The sequence below is a fragment of the Lacerta agilis genome, chromosome 10, assembly GCF_009819535.1.
Source record: "Lacerta agilis isolate rLacAgi1 chromosome 10, rLacAgi1.pri, whole genome shotgun sequence".
NCBI classification, from domain to species: Eukaryota; Metazoa; Chordata; class Lepidosauria; order Squamata; family Lacertidae; genus Lacerta; species Lacerta agilis.
In genome coordinates, this window is record NC_046321.1 from 5471802 (window position 1) to 5495420 (window position 23619).

Below are 23619 nucleotides of genomic sequence, written 5' to 3' on the forward strand. Positions count from 1 at the left end.
TAGCATCTAATGAAGGCAGATAAAGGCCAGGCAAGGTCAGATCAAGCAAGGAAAGTCTGAACACAAGCAAAGTCAACTCAAAGTCAAAAGTCAAAAAAGTGAAAGGTGGACAAAGCCAAGCCAAAAGTCTCTTAAACAGAGTGCAGACAAGAAAAGGACTTTCAACAACTCCAAGTGGACCTTGATAGCTTAAGTTCTCGCCTCTTAAGACAGATATAGGAGGATGCTGTCTCAGCAAAGAGCTCAAGACAACTGAAACCTTATGTAAACTAACATGAATTAGAAAGTGGGTGGTTCCACCTTCTGAGAAGCTGTCTAGGTTGTTAAAGGCTCATCACCCGAATTTGCAGTCTTGGACTTTTATGAGGCTGGAGAAATAAAAATATTGCAGGGGACTCATCCTTGAAATCTGATGTTGGTTATACAGTAGAGCTGTGTCTGCAGCAAGATGTCCCCAATTAAGATACTGATGGTTCTACCATGAAAAATCAACCTGAGCCCTGTTCTCATCAATCATACACCATAACGAGTCGTGATACATTTAGGATACCATGCTCCATTTTGAGCATTCTGTGGTAGGCATCTCTAGTTGTAGCTCCTTGCCAGAGGTGGTAACGCCAATTGGCTCTCTGCTATGCTTTAGAACCAACACTGGAGCTGGCCAGAAAAGGGTTCAATCTCATCCCATAAAGCAGGAAGTTACCAATCTGTAGCAGACTTAGAAAAATGGTTAATTCTGGCCTCCTTGTTATGTGTCCAGGAAACTGTAACCTTCCTTGTAACTGTGCATTACCACAGGCAAAATCTGAATCACACTGATATAAATAACATCTGTGGCTTCATTATGGCCATTAATGAGATGGCTGAGTTAGCTGGTTGTACTGGTCAGTCCAGAAAGCTCTAAGGGGGCCTATTGATGGAACATCACATTTGACATTACACATACCCTTTTCAAGAACCCAGAGCAACACTTGTGTGACCTTAGAGATAAGTCTGCTAATCTGCTCACAATCTTGGCCACGTGCAGGTGCCTTTGCTCCAGCATGCGATGTTAGGATTTTCATTCAAATGACTTCACAAGGAACATCAATATGTGTTTAAATTGACTGTAAGAAATCGTTATCCTTTTTCACTGCCACTGGAGCACAGAGAATAAATTTAATCTGCTATTGCAGGGCCACAGATTGTATCTGGAGTGCAGAGCAAAAACTCTCCCAACAAGTGTAAGCAATTTGCAACTGAATGCATAGATCAGATTTACAGTACATGCCTCATCCAAGCAGGGTTGTTTCTTTTGCCAATCAGTGCATTCCTATAATATGTTATTAACCAACAAGGTGACATGCTATCCAACAGGACCTAATATTTGTCCCAAAACAGCTCTGAGGAGCTGTTTCAAGATCCACACTTTATCCTGGCAACCCCTGTGTAAAGAAGACTCATTCTGAATATCATTCTACAGAGATTTAGTTAAAATGCTGACAGACTTATGTGGATAAAACTATGCTAAGGATTTTCACCTCCTTGAATCAGAAGATATGACTGCAAAGGCAACTTGGAGTAATTCATCCAGGATAGACTTTATCAAGGATGGCAAGAAAGAAGGTTCAATTGATACACCTTATTTTCTATTTCCAAAGTGAAGCCCACACATTAACTACTACATTGGATAGCCCAGTCAGTAGTAGAGCATGAGACTCTTAATCTCAGGATTGTAGGTTCGAGACCCACACAGGGCAAATGATTCCTGCATTGTAGGAGGTTGGACTAGATGATCCACGTGGTCCCTTCCAACTCTACAATTCTATGATTCTATTTCGGTGCCTCAATAAATTAATACGTTTGAAATCATTCCTTATAGATCGGGGGGGGGTGTGATGTTGCACAATTAAGGCTGGAATCCTACAAACACATGGACACTGAAGTTTAATTACTCAATCTCTTTGCCACAATATTTTCCCATGGAATATTCTATTTCTAAAAATAAATTGTTTCATAAAAATTACCGTGATCAGTAACATACTGAAACATCTCTATGGCCCCAAACCTGATGCCAGGTGGTGGTGGTAGTAGGGAATGACTTTGTGGGTCAAACTGGAAGCCAGGCTATGCCTAATTTCACAATCCAACAGCTCCCAATTCCTAGTTTAAAGCGTTTTAAAATACTGTATTCCCAAAAAATAAATTTCCAGATAAAGCTTTGGTTGAAATAGCAATTAAAGCACTTTAAGTGCACTTTCCCGCCCTTATCAAATACTTCAGTTTAGGCTATAAAAAGCTCTTTGAGATCCTTGTATAACAGCACGTAAAAATAACATTGCATCCTCTTATGAAATAAGTCACGTAAGCATGCTAAATCAGATTAGGCCCTATTGAAATTTCAAGGACATTGGAAAGAAATCTGGAAAAACTCCACAACACATGCCATAGAAAGCCTTGAATGTGGAACTTGTGCCACAATGTAAACTATGTCTCCTAGTGCAAATTTATAACAACCTAATCATATTAAAATTGCATAAGCATGTTTAAGGATAAGCATCCTGATCACATGACATCACTTTTTGGCAAACTGGGGCCATCTGCAGAAATAATGTTTAAACAGTTATCACACATCTATAAATGGGACCAAAGAAATGGGGGAAGGCGACAGAATCCTTGGTTCATTAATCAACTTTTGATCAAATAGAATTCAGCCCTGATTCAGGTAGCAGATTTTAAAAACATATTAACGGCTGAATCTGAATATATGTACTTGCCAAAAGCCACGGAAAGAAGGGGCCAACATAGAAGGCTCCAATTTTTTCTTACTTATACCTCCATAAGTAAATGGCATTTAAAAAAAAAAAGGTAGAAAGCTAAGAATTCAGGAAAGAATCTAGAATCTCCTGCCCCTGAATAGGATTTGAACAGCATATGACAGCACAGGTTGAGAAGCCTCTCATTCCCATGACCCAAAACAATCAGCGCCCAAAATGCACTCATTCCATCTTTAGCAATAAAGTTGTATGTGGCCCCAAATTATGAAAGCCTATTCAAAAACAGGACACCCTGGCTGGAAGGAAGAGACATCACTACCAATAAAGGTAAGCTATCATGAGTAGCTTGCAAGGGAGAATAATTCCAAGTGTGCACCGCCATTTATCACTTTGGCAGCTAATGCGAGTGGGAAACGCAATTTTTCTAACAGGGTATCAGACATGTGACATTCTGATTAAACGGCAAGGAAATGCAGCACCAAATCACTGTAATAAAGTGAGATCATCCATTTATTGTGTCCCAGCTAATCATTTGTAAATCTGCTGGTTCATTTTTTACAGCCTTTTGTGAGCAATAGGGGAAGGCTGGGAATATTATGCTTAAGGGAGGAGAATGATTTATCTATTTACCAACCTGCTGGGAAGCTTTATCTGATTTGGACAATACAAATGTTCCATATGCAGAAGCCCTTCCGCAGTTTAAGGCAAGAGGGCAAATATGCTGACTAAGATTAAACCTGTGACAACAAAATCAAGTTGTCCAGATTCTGGCTTCTTTCACCTTTGTTCCCCTCTCCCATCTCTGCTGCTGCTTACAAATCACTTTAATCAGGGTGTTTTGTTAATTTTTCTTCAGAGACCCATCCAGTAACGATGTTTCAGACTAAAAACGTAAGAAGAGCCTGCTAGATCAGGCCGGCGGCTGATCTGTTCTAGCACCCTGTTCTCACAGTGGCCAACCAGGCGCCTCTGAGAAACTCACAAGCAGGACCCAAGCACAAGAGCACTCTCCCCTCCTGTGGTTTCCAGCAACTGGTATAAAGAAACATTCCTGCCTCCAAGTGTGGAGACAGAGCATCGCCATCATGGCCAGTAGCCATTGATAGCCTGAATTTGGCCACAGATAAGTAACTGAATATAATTAGGAAAAGTTCTAAGTGAGTAAAATTACTGGGGCCATAGCAACATATTGAACAAACAGATCGAAACAGTGCCCTGGATCACGATGATGATCATATCCTGGTTATATTTTTTTTGAAACCTTTAAACCCCCCGAGATGCAGCACAACTTCTATTACAATGATAAATAATAGTGTTTGGCCAACTCTTTCCAGCTCAATATTTCACGGATGCTTACCAAGACTGGTTGGCATCTATCTTGGCAGACAGTGAAAGAGTGTGACTTCAGCTGTAAAGTCAAACCACTGGAGAGTTACAGCATCTGCTGCAACTGTAGAGACTGATACGGGAGAGGCATGTTTTGTTGCAGCTGGGGCAGCTGAAGGCATCTAGTTGTGCTGATGCAGGTGCACCATGGCATTTGTTCTCTCTGAGCCCCTCCCAGCGGTCATTCCTCCTCTCGTCTCTGCTATGGACACACATCTTGACTCCAGGCACTGCGTTTGTCTGCAAGGGATTCCCATATGGCACAGCTTACGTTGCCAGCCTTCATGTCATGTTTGCAGACATATTTGCAACACAGAGCTGGTCTACCAATGGGCCTGGTGCCTGAAGCCAGCTCCCTATAGAGCATGTCCTTGGGGATCCTGCCATCTTCCATTCTGTAGACATGACCCAGCCAGCTTAGACAATCACTGAGACAGCAGTTTGAACATGCTGGGAAGATGGACTTGGGAAAGCACATCTTTGTTTGAGACTCTGTTCTGCCTTGTGATGGCCAAAATCTTCCTGACACAGGGCACATGGAAGTCATTGCGGTGTTGCTCCTGACCGGTGTAAGCTGCCCACATCTCACTACCATAAAGCAGTGTAGTCAACACGCAAGTCTGGTACACCTTCATCTTGTTATTGGTCATTAGCATTACATTCTCCCATATCCTTTTGGGGATGTGAGATGTTGCCGTAGCTGCCTTGCCAATACGCTTGTCCAACTTAGCGTTGATGGAATGGTTGCTGGTTATGGTGGAGCCCAGAGTCTACCCCTTCAAGTATGTGGCCACCAATGCTGATGCACGGAGTGCTGGTGATGTCCTCACCCAGGAAGTTGGTCTTCCTCAGGCTGCTGGTAAGGCCAAACTCTATGCAGGCTTGCAAGATTCTGTAAAGCTTCCTCAGAATGCGCTGTCAAGACTGCAACATGTGCAAACAGCATCTCTTGGATAACTACCCATTGCACTTTTGTCCTGGCATGGAGATGTGTTAGATTGAACAGAACCCTGCACTTCTTGAACGGATGTACACACCGTCTTCAGTCATGCTGAAGGCATATGACAGCACTGAAAAGAATATGCCAAAGAGAGTTGGGGCAAGAACATAGCCCTGTTTCACACCGCTCTTTATAGGTAAGGCATCCAAGGATGATCATCTTGTGCAGCTTAGTGTGAAGAGTCCTTTTGGCTGGTGAGGTCAAACGCCTTCATCAGGTCTATGAAAGTGATGTACAAGGGGCGTCTATGCTCTCAGAATTTTCCTGCAGCTGACTCAGTGAAAAAAATCATGTCAACTGTTGACCTCTGAGCACTAGAGCTGCATTGTGACTCGGGAGAGACCCTGCTGCCAATAAATTAGGCTGTCCTACCATCTTTCCTGGTAACCCTGGACCTCAAAAGAGCTTTGCAAGTCATTTAATTACACCAGTGACAGCATACAGTTCACTTTAATTAACTAATTCCCTACCCACCCATCGCCATTGGGTGAAACCACATCCAGTGTAGCTCTCATTACAAGCACTGTGATTGTCCTCTCCCAAAGTTATTTGCCTTAAAAATAACAGTAATATAAATGGTCAAGACTATTAAAGCACACTGTCAAAAATACTGAAAAAAACATACTAGGATGTTTTGAGTACCGTAAATGGAAAAAACCAAGACAGCTTATACACATCAGATTTAAAAAATGACTGCATTTTTTTTAAAGTGGTTTTATTTTCAGAAAGCTGGGGCTATAAATCCAGAAAGGATGAGTGAGTCAAGCCAAACTACAACTTGATGCTAAATAAGTGAACCAACTGCTTGGTCTCCATACTCCCCTCCTTCATACTCTTCATTCATTTGTTTACTTCTTCAACACAAACCAGAGTGTGCCATTACATTTGAACTAGCAAAGTATGTTTCCCTCCTGCCTTGTAAGCCAGGATTACAAACCGTGGTTCAAAGCTGGTGTCCCAACATGGTTTGCAGAGGTATGCAAACCACATTTTGCCAGATCAGATACATCAGCAAATGATTTGCACACAAGAGGAAGCAACTCGTTGACCTGGAGTTAGCAAGTACAAGGCTCATTTCCATCATGCCAAACCATAGTTTTGGCATTTCATGTGTGATAATTGTACACTGTACCCAATAAGAGGAGGAGGAGAACATGGTTACACATCAGAGCTGGGGAAAGTATAAGACACTCGGTTTGGTTTTGAAAAGATGCTAACCTGAGTTCATTTTATATTACATATGTGACAATAAGTATATTGTAGAAATGCCTGTATATTGTTAAAATGCCTGTTACACGTTTCCCTGAAAAATTCTGAGCATTAATGAAGAATAAAGAAGTTCTGGTGTCCCTCTTTGGGCTTGGTTCCAAACTGACATAAAGGTCTGGTCCCATCTTTGACCAGCTTGAGGTGACCCACTCTTGTGCATTTGAGTTTTCCCTTCCCCCACCCACTTTTGACACTAGTGAAACACAGTCTCACTGCGCTTCTGATTGTACTCCCTTTTGCCCTCTCGCTTCACTGCTTTGCTCTGGTCTGTTGGAGAGTTCTTTGGACTGTCTGACCAGCTACAATGAAATATCTATGAATTTATATTGAACAATGCTAAAATGTGATGCAGTTTCAACAGCTAGCAAACGTAGCATGCTTTGAATTAAAGGGTTGGAGGACATTTTAGTAGGAACATTAAGTGTAGAGCTGACAATACAGAGATTGATTATATTCTCACTGCTTTTTTAAAGTAGCTTTGTTTTGTGTTCTTATTCCATTATTATACTGATTTCTTTGTTCACGTTGCTATAGTATTAGTTCTTCATTTATTCACTGTTCCACGATGCTGTTGATTATCACATTGTACTGCCTGGATGGATTTTCTCTTCTGTTCTTGTGTGGTCACATTTACGGTAAGTTCTGTTCCTGTATTAAGCATTGTGTATCAATAAATCATTTAATTTGCCTCAATTATTACCTTGAGGCTGAAATAATTGTCCTTGATTGTTACATATTCGAACTGAAACTCTCGATTGATAGTGGGAACCAGCCCACCATGTTGCAGATGATGCAAGTTGATATGAAAGTTATATTCATGGTGTTTGGTTTGTGCTGGCTCAACCCTACATGAAAGACATCCCTTGAAAATATGCATGTGTGAACTAAACCATTCTCTGCTGTGTGGGGCAGGAAGAAAGCTGTATATCAATGTCCTGCAATAGTTCAAAAAAGCAGACTAGCTGCCGCAGCCTTGCCAATTTTATTCCACTCTACAGTTCATATCAACATTTGCAAACCCAATGCTTGAAGCCAACAACCTTCCTCTGCAATTTAATAGATACCATTACAATTTCTGTAGGCTCCTTGTGAGATAAAGAGTATTTCCTAAGTTCTTAAATACCATTCCCCTTTTAGGCCAGAGCAGCTAAAATAATCAACATGAAGGGTAACAACGCCAGAAATTAATCACCACTTAGAGATTTGGAGGTTTGATAATTCATATATAATTCATGTAGGTTGGACAAATATAGCACATACTGTCAGGATGGACACAATATGTTGGGGATTAGAGAGCTAGCAGCCACCTGGAATACAGGAAGAGGTGAGAGAACAATGGCCAAACATGGGGAAGAAGCAAGACAGTGATGGGATAATACAAAGTTTCCCTATTTTGGGGAGCAAAAACAGCTGCCTGTACAGCTCTGGTGCTAGAGATTCAATGGGCATTGCGCCCACATGGTCAGCTGCCCAGAGAGGCTGACAGCAACATGGAAAAGGCCAGGCAGAATCATTTCTTCATCTGCAGTGCTTGTGATGCCGGGAAGTGTAGGTCTCATCACCTTGTAATCTAATCACCAGCAGCCTAAACATGAATTAGCTCAGACCATCAAAATGACTGAGATTTTATGATCCTAATAAACCCTGACCACAAATGCTGATTAATTGCTCAATGCCTTGCCTAGTTTGTTTTCTGACAGTCAACGGACGCTGATAAACTGGAAAACAAGGAGAATTCTCAGGCTGCCAAGGGAAAAAAAACCTCTTTAAGGAAACATAATTACACTCTTCTGCAGATTCCAGCTCCAATCTTTGCGGCCAATAAAAGCTCTGGATTATAATGCAAAAAGAATAAAGCTATGGCTTTGTACATTTTTCATGTACAGTAATACCTCCACGAACGTCCGCCTTGTCTAGCGTCCATTCCAGCGAACGTCCACGGCAAACCCGGAAGTACCGGAACATGTTACTTCTGGGTTTGCTGCTCCCACATGCGCAGAAGTGCTAGATCGCGCTTCACGCTTGCGCAGAAGCGCAAACCGCTACGCGCATGTGCGCAAACACGGAGCTTTGCCCTGCATCCTTTTCGGCTAGTGGCCGGGGCTCCAGAACGGATCCCAGATGCATAACAAGGTATGACTGTATCTGAAGAAGTGTGCATGCACACGAAAGCTCATACCAAGAACAAACACAGTTGGTCTCTAAGGTGCTACTGAAAAGAATTTTCTATTTTGTTTCGATTAAGGTATGACTGTATGCAGGAAAATGCAAGTGCAAAACTGAAGTCAAGGAAACCTGTTGCCTGTTAAAATTTGAGAGCCACTATACTATACTGGCCTCATTGGCACATAACTCTAAGCCAGACAATGGCTAAGAGTGAACAAGCAAGTACACTGCTGCATGGAGCAAAAGCTGTGGCTACTTCACTCCTACCCCACACCCACTGCTGCCGCACTACCACAAGCTAAGCCATGTTTTGGTTTAACGTTATGTGCTAACCCTAACCCACGTTTGTGGTTTCTCCCCCCCAAACCACAAGAAGTAAGTCAAGAAGAGATCCAAAAATGCAACTTGAGTGAATTATGCACACTTGCCATAGTAGTTAACTTTGCAGAATATAGTCGTATTTCTTCAAGCAATAAGCACTGAAGGCCCACCCAGTGAGCGTTGGAAGTCCTACTTGACCTTTAAGAGTTCTTTGGTTAGCATTTATAATCCCCCTTTATCCTGTGCATTCAAGGCTCCATTGTGGCAGATAGTGACCACACAAGACTACTGCAATGTTAAAGGGATGGAAGCGTGCTCTTAAAAAATAAAGCTGAGTACTGCAACCAGCAATGAATTTCAAGCACAGCATTTTCTGCAGAAAACACACAACCCAGAGAAGGAGTAACAAAGTTGATTCAATTGACCAGAACTATTTTTCCCATTACCAGATGAACGGCCCTTTCCCCCTCAACTATAAACCTCTATTTGCCTTTAATACTGCAAACTCTACAGGAAGAAAAGTATTTCTTACTGCATGCTTGTACAGCCTTGATATCAGATGAGAGTTGTAGGAACAACAGCAATATAAATGAACTTCAATTTACAAGGACAGAAACAGATACATTTTGATGGAGACTTTTCCCTAAACAAAACAAAGAAGAACTCCATTATTTGTGCTACTCTCCTGAACCTTGAAATTAAAAAAAATCCCTTACTAATTTAGTCCTTTCCCATTTGATGAACATCTTTCTCTTCCTTCTTGCATCTCTAATGGAGCTTAAAATTAATATGACTTTTGTGTTCAGTGCATAGATGGTACACTGACGCCCTCGTGATGAGAGAGAGGTTCTACAAATGGACAAAAAAGTTAATCATTTTGTAGCTATGCTGGCTTTTCAAATGAAAAGGAACCAGGGGCTTCTATTATTATCAATCATTTATATAGCACTCATAATGTGCAAAAAGCTTTTTCCATATTTACTTTCTCATCCTCACTTTTGTAAAACGGGAAACAGATACTAGAATAAATAATGGAATGGAACATCTCGCTGACACCATAGGTTGACAAGGGGATTTGTTGCATCTTACTGCTTTTTGCTTGCTTTCTGTCTTTCTGTCTGTCTTTTTTTCTTTGCAATAATGTTTTTATTGCAGAATGTGTTAGACTAGCACTGCTACAATTTGTAGACTTGAATTTGTAACTTGAATTTAGTTAATATGCACACCACTTTCAGGAAATAGCCAGCTGCTGAATCATCACTGCAGGGACTCTGAATTTAGTAAGTGGAAAGACAGCCTAAGATGTCTGTTAGTTAAATTGCACCACTATAATATTCTGCCATTTATCCAACTAATTTTTAGTTACCAAATAGTTCCTGGTTCACCACAGGGGCATCTTTCTTTCTCATAGCCCAGAAGAATTTGTCTCAAGTATTTCAGGTAACAACTCACAATACTATATTTTGTATAAGCCACATTGACCAACAACATCCTTTATATTCCATTGCCAAATTGTTGTTTTTGTTGTTAATCTATTTATACTCCGCATTTTTTCCTAACAGGGATTCAAGACAACTTACAGATAAAAATAAGAACCACTAAAAACAGCCACCCAATCTTAAACAACTCCTAACCCACAATAATACAACAACCAGACTTAACATGGACACTGGTACCAGAGCCTGCAATAAACCCAGATGCCAATTTTGCTGCCACATACACCCGGAAAGCACCATTACTGGCCATAGGTGTCAACTTTTCCCTTTTTTTAAGGGAAATTCCCTTATTCTGAATAGGATTCCTCGCAAGAAAAGGGAAAAGTTGACAGCTATGTTACTGGCCCCAACAACATCAAACAGACCATCTCAGGACTATTTAATTGCTCAACCTCTAATGTGTATGCCATCAAATGCCAACAGTGCCCTTCAACTCTCTATATTGGACAAACAAGCCAAACCCTACACCAAAGGATAAATGGACATAAATCTGATATCAGGAATCACAAGACAAAGAAACCAGTAGGAGAACACTTCAGTCTCCCAGGACATTCTGTACAAGATCTCAAAGTAGCTGTCTTATTACAAAGGAATTTCAGAAATAGACTGGAAAGAGAAGTTGCTGAATTGCAACTTATTGCCAAACTTAAAACCATGGAGAGACCTGGTCTGAATAGAGACACTGGATTCTTATCTCATTATACATGACAAAGCCATCTTTAGCCATCTCACCCCTTGCCTTTCCCTGTAAAAATTGCAGTCGTTAACAGTCAACAGGTTTTCCACACCTATCAGCTGATCACCCATTCCCACCACCCTTCTGAGTAATACCCCTCCCCACTCCCTCACTATATTTAAGGGTCTGGTGACTTCTATTTCAGTGTATCTGAAGAAGTGTGCATGCACACGAAAGCTCATACCAAGAACAAACTTAGTTGGTCTCTAAGGTGCTACCAGAAGGATTTTTTTTTTATAGAAAAAATGATCATTAAAAAACAACTAAACATTGGCCAAATTAAACTCAGGTACTCTTAGAAAGCCTTAAGAACACTTCACTTCTACATCATGCGACTAATCTTGCATCACTTTGGATTCAGGTTTGGGAGGGAATTTTAAGAAATATTAATCCTATAAACAGGGAACAAAGCAGCAGTTGGAAATGATATTTACACAATATTTCTGAATAAAAAGCCATTGATCCATCTATCCTTGTCCTCACACAGCCAGGCTCAGCTCTTACTTTCTTCAATTAAATGTGTGTTGAGGCTGGTTATGTTTACTATTCCAAAAACCTTGGGATTCTACATGAAAGGTGGTATATACATAAAATATAAAAACAGAAAACAACTGCTGCCTGAAACAGAGGTTGACCAAAAACTGAGAGTTTCACCTTGATGGGCGTCTGAAAATCAAAGCTATTCCATCTAAATTGGGAGGGCTTATACTAGGACATGTGAAATACATGAAGCTGTCTTGTAATGAGACCACTAGGTCCACCTATCCCAGTACTGCCCACCCCAACTGGTAGCAATTGTCCGAAGTCTCCTGCAGGTCTTTCCTATAAACTTCTGCTACTTCATCCTTTTTAATTATTACATTACATATTACATAGCTCATGTACCTTATGAACTTTCTCTAAGTGTCCAAAGCTAGGCAAGTACAGGACACTTTTGAAAAATATGATAGTGATCCCCAAAACTAAAGTCCATGAATGAACTAATAGACCAACTATTTCTGAATTCAAGGTGCAGGACAAAAGAAGATGGAGAATCCTTCTCTGTATACTGGAGCTTCAGAAGTTAATGAAAAACATTTTAGGAAGGGTCAAATTTTATTTTTAATCTTTCTCTAAAGGGAACTTGTATTCCTTAGATTCAAGAACGTCACACAATTCTTTAAAGGTCATTGTCTATTTTAACTTTTTACAAAGAATAAAGTCACCCGATCTAAAGAAGCAGCCATTGTTTTAAGTATCACTGTTAGTTTGCTAAAGCAATGGGGGGGGGGGAAGCAAAGAAGCAAGTGTGTTCTTTTAACAAATGAAATGAAAAATATCAAAGAAGCAAGGGCTAAAAGTTTGAAAGTCTCACTTTAAAGAGCCTGATAGCCTCAGGAGTATTATTTTGTTCTCAACCGAGTCAAGCTTTCCTTCAGCAGCATCCTTCAACCGCAGCAGCTGCCAATCACCATCCGCCAGCTATCCTCCAAATTAAATGGAAGAACAATGTTAATGAGACCACTGCAATCAGAATTTCAAGGACATTGATGCAGCACACTTGAGGCCACATGGAAGGCAACAGGGAGGACAAACCCTTCAGTTTTGGAGGAAACTGCAATGCCAGGGATTTTTGTGGCCTCTGGAAAAGGTTTGTGCTGTTATTAAACCAACATACCCTCATGGCATTAATCACATTAACTGCACTGTTTTCAAGCTTAACACAGTCTGGGCATTAAATATTTTTAAACTCTTGGAATGCTGCAAAACTGTGCATTAGACTTCCGGCGGCGGACGCCATTATGGGTGGTCGTGGGTTGCTTCGGCTGCGAAGCACCCAGTTCATCCCGGGGGTCAGGAGCCCTGCAGCCGCATAGCGGGGCTCCGGTTGGGGTGCGGGAAGAGCGTCCCGCACCCTGGGCTCCCCGGCTGTGTCCGTTGTGGCTCCGAACCCTTCCCCCGCGCCCCCTGTAAAGGGGGAGTGGGGGTGAAGGGACGACGGAGCCGGGCTATAGGGGACATGCCCCAACCAGGATGGAAATGCGGCGGCAAAGCCTGTGATGAGCGTCTAAGTTCTACCTGTCATTAAGGAGCTGATAAGAACCCAGAGGCTGTGAGTAATTGATTGACTCTTTGTATTCCTGGAACGCTCTGGGGGAAAGAAGAAAGGCAGCCCGCCTCCCTCCCTTCGAGTGGGGAAAGAGATTAACCCTTTAAGTGACTGCTGCTACAACAATCAATAGAAAGTACTTGGAATTTGAAAACTGAGTCTGTTGAGATCTCCCTTCGGGGGTTAACTGGGGAAAAAATATCTCCGTTTGAAGTTTTGGTCTTTATCCTCCGGCTTCGGAGAAATGGCGGCGACTTGGTTTGTCGTGGGAAAAAATTGAAACAAAGGAAGGAAGAGACAGGAACTGAAATTTGATACTCACTCTCTCTTAAAATGCTGGACTTTGTGATTGCGCTGGCATCGAACTCTGATTTAAGGGATGAGGAAATGCTCACTATCTTGCAGATGGAATTGCTTAATCGGAAACTACAGGTCTTGAGTGGAATTATTCATAAAAAGGATGTACTTTCCACAGAGGAGGCCTTTCAAAAGTTTTACACAATGGAATCAAGCCTTGGCAAAGAGCTGGGAGGGGCGCTTGGAGAATGGTCTGAAATGGCTGGGCGGACCCGACAGGAAAAGGAACTTGAAACGGGAAAATTTACAATATCCAGACCCCGAGGTGGCAGCTCGGGGGCAAGGGACATGGAATTAAGATTTTTACAAGAAGAAGGAGGAAAAAAATCGGAGGAGCCCAGATTGGAGATGAGGAACGCCCTGAGGCTCGATGCTGGGTTTGTTGTGGACGTTGCCTGGATCTGTGGACACTCAGAGGAAGACAAAGGGAGATTTGGCTGTGGAGAAAGACAGGAAAAGACAATGGATAGAGGGGGAGTGGGTTGAAGTACTAAATGTATAATTTAAATGGTCTGCCATGGTATCCGAAATCGGAGTGTGAAGTCTGTTAATTACAAGTTTATTTTAATTAAGTAAGGAGATATTGAATTTTAAGTTAAAAGCAGCATGATAAAGGACAGAAGAAATAAGTTTAGCTATAAGAATATTTGGTCATGATTTAGGTTATAATGCAAAGATCGAGATAAGTATGTTTTCTTTTTTTAAGTAAAGTTAAATCTTTTTATAGAAAAAAGTTGTTAAGGAAATAGTATATTGAATTAAAACCGAAGGTGAAAAGGCGGGGGAAGTCAAATGTCAAGATCCAGAACTAGAATTTTTTTTTTGTGTAAGGTATATAAGCAAGAAGAAAAATCCTGACTTTATGTGTATTTGTATTTGTTTTTGTATTTGTAGGTGTGGGGTTGGGTTTGTGTTATATTATGAAAATGCTAATAAAATTTTGTTAAAAAAACAAAACAAAACTGTGCATTAGAATTTATACTAACATGTGCTTGTGAGCAGTAGTGGCTAGAGCCCCCACTCATCTTCAACTGCACCCACCCCCAGCTCTTCCCACCAAGCAACTCACTCCCATGTCACCCTTGTCTCCCACCATCACCCTTCCCATACATATCAAACATATTTTGTGGCCATATACCCCATGTGCATCAAACCTTTCACATCTGCAAAATTTTTACTGAAGAGAGTGTTGTGTACTGCACAGAGCGATTCATTGAGGCAGCCTAGAGCCTAAGCTCTCCAACAGAGATTTTGTAAAACTAGATTGTAGAGGGGAAAGGACAAGAAAACAAATTGGATAGCATAAACCAGGCCTATAAAAATCCAGGTCTCTAGCAGAATTTGACCATCTGGCCTGCAAAACTGAATGCCAAGGGGTTTCTGGGCATTTTGTCCTGAACCCATGATGAGCAATTTTTCCTGACTTGACAGTACAGAATTGGCAGTACAGAATCAGCCCCCACAGGTAATATACCTTCGTATGGCTTTGCAATATGTTTTTTTAATGCACAACATGGGCAAAAGGGTGCTTGCAAATCAAACATTTTAGCCAAGCTGCCACAACTCACCAATACCAAACGCCCTATCACCCCACTGCAGGGAATTGAACCCTATACTTGAGTTAGAAGAGCCAGTGTGGTGTAGTGGTTAAGAGCGGTAGACTTGTAATCTGGTGAACCGGGTTCGCGTCTCCGCTCCTCCACATGCAGCTGCTGGGTGACCTTGGGCTAGTCACACTTCTCTGAAGTCTCTCAGCCCCACTCACCTCACAGAGTGTTTGTTGTGGGGGAGGAAGGGAAAGGAGAATGTTAGCCGCTTTGAGACTCCTTCGAGTAGTGATAAAGCGGGGTATCAAATCCACTCTTCTAGAAAGGAGGGGTTCCTTCAATTTGCAACTGTAAGACTGATCTGGAATCTGAATTAGGCATTGTCCTCTCAGCCTTAGATGATGTTGACTCCTTTGTTCTTTCCCGGAAGGCCTATTTTGTCCATGTTCACAGAACTGATTCTACCAGGTACTTTGATATTTCAAGGGAACTTAACAAAAAGTCATGTGAAAGCAGAGGAAAAGAAGAGGAATGAAATATACCATTACCTGGTTTGGAAAGGAAAGAATCATGATGTCTAATAGCTCAGGGTTGTAACCCATTTTGGAGTTTTCTCCTGCCTCTAAAATATTATTATATGTGACCTAATGGACAGTAAGCTAATGGCAAAATAAGGAGTTGGTTAAGGGTCATTTCACATTTTATGCAGGACAGGCCTGGGCAAACACTGGTAACTCCACAACTGGTCAGTCATAATTCACTGTATGTGGGGTTGCTCTTATGCCTAGTTTGGAAGCTGCAGGTAGTGCAAAATGCAGTTGCTGGAGTGCACCGTTGGATAGCCAGGTTTACACATATACACCAGGATTGAAAGTGCTGCACTGCCTGCTTATTACCTACTGAACTAAGTTCAAGCTTTTGTTGTTAACATGTAAACCCCTAACCAACGAGGGACACAGCAACCCCCTCACCCTGTTGTAGACAAATCCAGATTCAGCAAGAAGCTGAGTCTGTGCTGCATCTGATCCTTCTTCCCCAAACACCACCTGAAACAGCAGCACTTTCTGCAACTTGGCATGCAAAAAATTTCAGAGAAGCACCTTAATTGTGCCAAAAGAGCCTACAACTCCATTAATCATTTTATCCTGGAGTAGCTTATACGTGCTATTACATCTTTAACTGGAGGTGTCTTATTGTTCTTTTCAATCAAATATTTAGTACTGCAGTAATTATGCTCTCAACGAACTGCTAAATTAAAGAACTAAATTAGTAACATGCCTAAAATGTCAGAGAGAGAAATCTAATGTCTCTGTTACTAGAGAGTGCAGATGCAGGGATGCACCTGAGAGGCTGCTGCAAACACATAGGAACATTTGCTCAGAATAAAAGGTAAGTTACTGCACCTTTTATTTTAATGTTAGGAAGGGCAAAATACGTGATCTGGGGCAAATCACAGTGAAAACTTCAAGATAAATCTCTGCCAGGAGATGTTGCTCCTCCTCCTCCTTAGAGTTGCACAACAGTTGAGCCCAATGTCCTTTCGGTTGTGCCACATAGGGTTGCCATATGTCCTCTTTTTCCAGGACACGTCCTCTTTCTCATGGGTATGTAAAATGAGAGTCGTCAAAGCAATCCATAGTTAAAACTAGAAGTTGGCAAATGTGTCCTCTTGACTGCTCTTCAAAATATGGTAACCCTATCTGAACACACTTAAATCTTGAAATCAACCAGACTTACAGGGGCTTAGATTTAATTAGCTCTTGCCCCAAATCCATCTGCCACTAGCTATAAAATAAAAATGTTTCCAGACAAACAAAAATAGACACACATCAAGAAGATCAGTTCTCATCTGCCTGATTTTCAAAGAAGGTTTACCAAGCTTCCCAAGTCTCAATGGTGAGGCACACCCAACATGCCTACTCTGGAAAGCATTTAACCTAGTGTTCTATAAAAGAGAAAATCAAAGAAGAAGGACGGTCCCACAAACATTCCTTCTAAAATGACTGCACACATGGATGCGTGGGACACAGAGGATTAAAAGGTACAAAAAGAGAAGGGAGATGGAAAAGTTCCATTCATTTTTAACAGCATCAATACCTTGGTTTTCCTTTCCTTCATCCTAGTATTATTTCTCCCATCTGTTAGTTACTTAGTTAAAACCTTCATTATTTATTTGATTTAACGGCACTCTAAGGTTTCTTCCACTACTCAAAGCCCTCCACTTAAAAACAGTTACAAAAATAAAATGGGTATTAATAGGTCAAGATATCTCTTGCAACAATCTCTAAGCTGAAGGAACACAGCCATGAGGTAAAGCACACGGCACACCATGTAGGCGTGATTGCACTAATCTTGACAATTGCTTCTTCACCCAATTTCTGCCCACTACTCCCATCTGCTCACAAAATGCATCAACACATCAGTGTTTGGGAACGATTCAGACACCCACAAAACCAATCTCACATGTCTGAGCTATGCTTTACGGTACTCTCACTTTTAAAAGAGTTAGGGTTTTAAAAGAGTTAGTGGTTAAGAGCGGTAGACTTGTAATCTGGGGAACCGGGTTCGTGTCTCCACTCCTCCACATGCAGCTGCTCGGTGACCTTGGGCTAGTCACACTTCTTTGAAGTCTCTCGGCCTCACTCACCTCACAGAGTGTTTGTTGTGGGGGAGGAAGGGAAAGGAGAATGTTAGCTGCTTTGAGACTCCTTCGGGTAGTGAAAAGCGGGATATCAAATCCAAACTCTTCTTCTTCTTCCTCTTCTTCCTCAAATTATGAGTGCTCGAAACGAAGCTAACAGTTCTGCATTAAAATAATGTTAATAGCAGCAAGTTGTTTTGCTGCAAGAAATGATGTGTTATTCTAAGGGTCTCTCTGGCTTCAGAGTGGACCAGTGGGGGTCAAGGGAATAGGGCACTGGCCAAAAGTGCATATACAGACTGTCCTCACAATCAAGATTCTGCAATTCCGCTTTGTACTACCCCCCAATATTGGAGACAGTATGCAGTGTTCTCGAAGCTACCAACATGAGTCTGACCAAACTGCGGGAGGCAGTGGAAGACAGGAGTGCCTGGTGTGCTCTGGTCCATGGGGTCACCAAGAGTCGGACACGACTAAACAACAACAACAACAACATGCTCCTGGTATCAATTTCACTGCATATCTTTATAGCCATTGACCAGATATTTATGAAAGGCAGGAAGGGGGAAGCTGTGCCCCTCCTAATCTTGTTGAACTCCCAACTTCCATCCGTCCCAGTCAGCACAGCCAGTGGTTGTGGCCACAATGAGAAAGGCCACAGATGTTACATTCTTGATGTAAAGCATATGAACAATGAGACCTATACAGGATATAAACCCATTGTGATCTTTGGTTGTATGCCCCTTTGTTGTCTTGGTTCAGTTATGCACTTGTATTTAAGGAAAAGACTGGCCAGAACCACACAGGATCTCCGCAAGAACCATTTTGGAAAAGAGCCCAAATAAATTCTCCACTGGAAATCCCAGCAGGAATCTATCCAGCAGCTCTACCTGAGGCATGATGACAGAAAGAGACAGATGTTTTTGAACTGCGGCATTTTTACAAGAGATAGAGGCAGTCCCACCTTCAAGTACAAGAAGGTTGAAATCTGCTTATGCAACATTTGATAACTTAGCAAGCATTTCCCTCATGCTCTTCAGATGTTAGGACAAAGCAAAGGAAGACATTGAGGGCATTTAAACACTTGGGACGTCAGTCAGTTTTAAAGAAGACAGGACTCTCCACATTCTAAACTTTATTTCAGAAAGACATGCAAAAGACTTTGTGCACAGAATGCAAACTCGAACAGTGTCATCAAGGAAAGTTTTCAACATTTAAGACTCTCGAAAACCTGAACATTTCTTTTCCATACAACAGCTGCATCATGTATATTTACAGTGCTTGGTGAATGCAAGTTACATCACAGGAGACATCACAGAGCACATATCCACATGTAAGATGGAATCTGAAATGCTCATTTAATTCCTATGGTCCAGACACACAGAGACTTGGGTCTACAAGGTGTCAGCTTGTAAATTACATGTGATTCCACAATGAGACCCAGAATTGTATTTGGGGGTGTTCTAAGGGTGAGCTCCCATTGTTCGGTCCCTGCTCCTGCCAACCTAGCAGTTTGAAAGCACGTCAAAGTGCAAGTAGATAAATAGATACCGCTCCGGCGGGAAGGTAAACGGCGTTTCCGTGCGCTGCTCTGGTTCGCCAGAAGCGGCTTAGTCATGCTGGCCACATGACCCGGAAGCTTTCTGCGGACAAATGCCAGCTCCCTCGGCCAGTAAAGCGAGATGAGCACCACAACCCCAGAGTCGTTCGTGACTGGACTTAACTGTCGGGGGCCCCTTTACCTTTACTTTAAGGGAAGCACTGCTTGAATGTCTTGATCTGCTCATACTGTACACTTTGTTATCTTGCGTATTCCATTTACCCCAGCGCAATACAAGCATTTCCTGTACTTATACAAAAAAGCCCAGCACGCATCATTTTGGCCAGAACTTCCCATTGGTCCACCTGCCAATGAAGGCATAGGTGGCAAATATCCAAGAACTACAGATAGCTCCTTTCCCTAGATCAATGACCAAGCGCCTCAAGCCCAAAGATAAACATAGCATCAAAGCAAGCCAATTGGCATATATCAAATCGAGTGAACAAACATATGTGAGCTTATTTGTTCAGCAACTATCACTTAGTCTTGGGATTATCCTGACTACCAAGAATGTGACATCATCACATGGTTAAGTTTCCGTGACTCCAACCAGCGGAATGGTGGCAGATATGTTCACAACCTAAAGGCACCAAGTCATAGCACAAGTTGATCGATGGCTATGCTCTGTCACTGCAGTTGGAGGCAGCAATGCTTCTGAATACCAGTTGCTGGGAATCGCAAGAGGGAAAAGTGGTCTTGTGCTTGAATCCTGCTTGCTGGTTTCCCACAGGCATCTGGTTGGCCACTGTGAGAACAGGATTATGGACTAGATGGGACACTAGCCTGATTCAGCAAGCTCTTCTTGCATTCGTAGGTATTCCTAAACATTGCAGAGGAGGGATTCACCACAAAGATGCTGGGGTTTTTTAAAGGCATCTCTGTGGCTTATATAGCTCAACCCTTCATCTTCACTATTATTTAAAAACTAATAAAATCCTGCTCTCGTACGCTGGATCCCTGTCACTGGTCCACAAGGAAAGGCAGATGTGAAATTAACAAAGATGTATACACATCCAATGGGACACGTGTGGGGCTGTGGGTTAAACCACAGAGCCTAGGGCTTGCTGATCAGGTCGGCGGTTCGAATCCCTGTGACGGGGTGAACTCCTGTTGCTCGGTCCCTGCTCCTGCCAACCTAGCAGTTCGAAAGCACGCAGTGCAAGTAGATAAATAGGTACCGCTCCAGCAGGAAGGTAAACGGCGTTTCCGTGCGCTGCTCTGGTTCGCCAGAAGCGGCTTAGTCATGCTGGCCACATGACCCAGAAGCTGTATGCCGGCTCCCTCGGCCAATAAAGCAAGATGAGCGCCGCAACCCTAGAGTCGTCTGCGACTGGACCTAACGGTCAGGGGTCACTTTACTCTTTACCTTTATACACATCGAAGGTTCTTACCTGCAAGACATCCTGAATCTTTACCCACACATCCGCCATGTCATATAACTTGATATCGCCATCATACTGACTGGAGGGAGAAGCCACCGTCTGCTGAAGATGGCCCAGGACAACAGCATGAGCAGCAGCAACAGCATTGAACTTATCAAAGAGAAGCTCCAGAAGTTCCAGAAGTAATCTAATGATCATTTAGAGGGATGAGAAAAAACATATAATTCATCACTTATTACTGTTCACATTTCAAGGGCATTAAATACATAAAGCAGCATTACGGAAGTCCTGCCATGACCCCCAACTCCAAGCAGTGACCTGGGCATTGACACAAGATGGTGAAAAGCCAACCAAAAGCAAGATGGAAATTTTTATGGAGATATTCAGTGAAATTTTCTCTTTGGGTTTTTCTTGTAATGCTTGAATGCACATGCTCATTAAGATTGAAGCCCTTAGTATCAGATGGAGCCAACTGCATTGGAGAGCCTGACAGCTTGTGATGGAGTCAGTTTATGAGGCAAAATGCACACTTCCAGCTCCTAGACCAGAGTCAGAAAAATAGGCACATGCACCAAACACAGGCCATCACTGGCCATCATCAAGGATGTCAAAAAACAATGAATCGCATCAGTTGTTTTAATAGCCAATTTCTCCTCTGCTGGCTCATCTTACATTGGAAGTTCTAGGTGTTTGCTAATAGACTTCAGCTGAAGGAAATGAGAAGCTGTGCACGCTGCTAAAATGCAGTTTCTGTAGTATGGAGAAATTCTGAAGCCAGACTTTTTCTTCCTTTCCACTCCTCCACCCACCCAGACAAAACTGGAAGTGTGTGTGTGTGTGTGTGTACACAATATGCAATGTTTCTTTTCTGATCAAATCTAAATTTACTTTGCTACTTAAGGAATATAACACAAATGAATATAGTCGCCTTACTACACAGCTGTCTAATCATCCTGTCACATTATGTATAGTTCGGCATGCAAAAATGCATTCTTTGGTATATTTATGAACATTTCAAGTATATAAATGTCTGAGTTCACTTTCATTTTTCTACTGACAGACTTCAGAGAACTGAAGGTTTACACAGACCAAAATAAGCTTCTCTGCTCTTTCACATGTGTGTACATTTTCAAGCACGGATTAATTTATTTTGCATGCTGGAGAAGATGGAAGAATCTAAAACCAGCAAGAGGATTTGAGAGTCATACATTCTCATAGTATATGAGAATTTTAGTTGCCTAACTTTAGATTGTTGCCAAACTTTAATTGTTGTATATAATTATTAGAAAGCAATCTGAAGGGCTAACAGGCAGCTAACAACAAATTTTAACACCTTGCCTTATGGAGCATTTCATTCATCATTCTTAAAGAGAGAGTAGCTCATAAGTGTATGTATGTGTTTTCTTATACCATGGACATTTTGAAACTGAGTTTTTAAGTTTAATTATTTGATGTATGTAATTATTAATCCATCTACTTCAAACTATCTGTGCTTATTTATATAGTCTGAAGACTAATTCAATGAACCAGATTCAAAATTTAGTTTTCTACTTTCTGTCCAACTTCCCATTTTTCATTAGAAAATGTCCTCACACACTCAAAAAAACAAAACAAAACTCATCCCACCCTCCCACCCAAATAAAACATTTCCGGACCTTCATGTACACAGTTCTATGCATAACTTATTGTTGCTTCACACCATTTCAAAGCATTTTTAATTACCGGTAACAGGAAAAGTTGGTCAAATGCAATAAATGTTACGCTTCAGGTTTATGAAGAGAGTTCAGTGTTTGAAAGTACATAACATTCTTACACTGGAACTGAAGAAATCCCATTTGCACTTTTATATGGTATCTCCATAGAAACATCTGGGGAGGAGCCTTAAAACCAAACCTGCAAATTCAAAAAACCTCAAGCCTCATCAACTGTACCAATTACCAAGATATCCTATTATACATCAGGTGCTTATGGCTAGATTCTAATCAAAATGGCTCTCTCATTAACTGTCCCTATGCCTTTTTAATGGTCCAGTTATTGCAACTAATGTACCATGACAAAACCCATAACTGTTCTGTGGCCAAGGCAGCAACTTGCCACACTGAAAATTCAACATTACTTAGAAAACAGAAAATTTCCAGTGTCTGTTGCTGCTTACATTGTTAGATGGACAGATGCAAGATGCAAGGTAACAGAAATGGTTTTGATATCAATGGAGTGCCAGACACCTGGCATCAATATTATTGTGGCTAGCTGTATAGACAGTGAATTGTGAGCATAAAGAAGAATTGCATCCAATGTTAGTGCAGATGTTTCAATGTGCAATTGCTTAGACGTACACAAATCACATAGGCCTTTATTTTAATTGGCTGTAGTAATAAGAAGACAATTTGAGCAATCTGAAATGTAACTTTTACTTGCAAGGAACTGCTCCAAATATTGTTTTGATTTACCAGTACAACAGCCCTGCACTACCTGCCTCATGCCTTGTCCCTCTGTTTGGTCCACTTGCCTACTTTTGCTCAATTGAATTCCAGAAAATTACTTAGCGCTGATGAGATATCTCAACTCATTTTCAGCCTGCAAATGCAACAGGCCTTCTGATGTCACATTAGACCCTTGTTACAGTTGTAAGTGCTGCTCAAGTGTCACACCCCGGTGCCATAAGCTTGTGTTGCCAGAACATTTATTACTCCAGACTTTAGACTATAAATCCTGCAGCTCTGAACTACGGCCAAGCTTATTATTGTTACTGTTCTCACTTTATCCCAACACTCTCCATAGTGAAATGCCCCTAAACCTTGTGGCTTAATTTTGCAGTCCCTGTTCTCTGGACCTTTTCTAAATCTGTTATTCCATTTTTGAGACAAGGTGAC

At 41.6% G+C, this 23619-nt stretch overlaps 1 protein-coding gene across 1 annotated transcript in view; it reads right to left on the reverse strand.

Moving 5' to 3' along the window:
• The window catches only part of EXOC4 (exocyst complex component 4), a 360306-nt gene that overhangs the window by 278955 nt on the left and 57732 nt on the right, over positions 1-23619 (reverse strand). Inside the window, 1 exon segment of the mRNA XM_033162287.1 lies at positions 20756-20933. Within this exon segment, the coding sequence (XP_033018178.1) occupies positions 20756-20933 (178 nt within the window).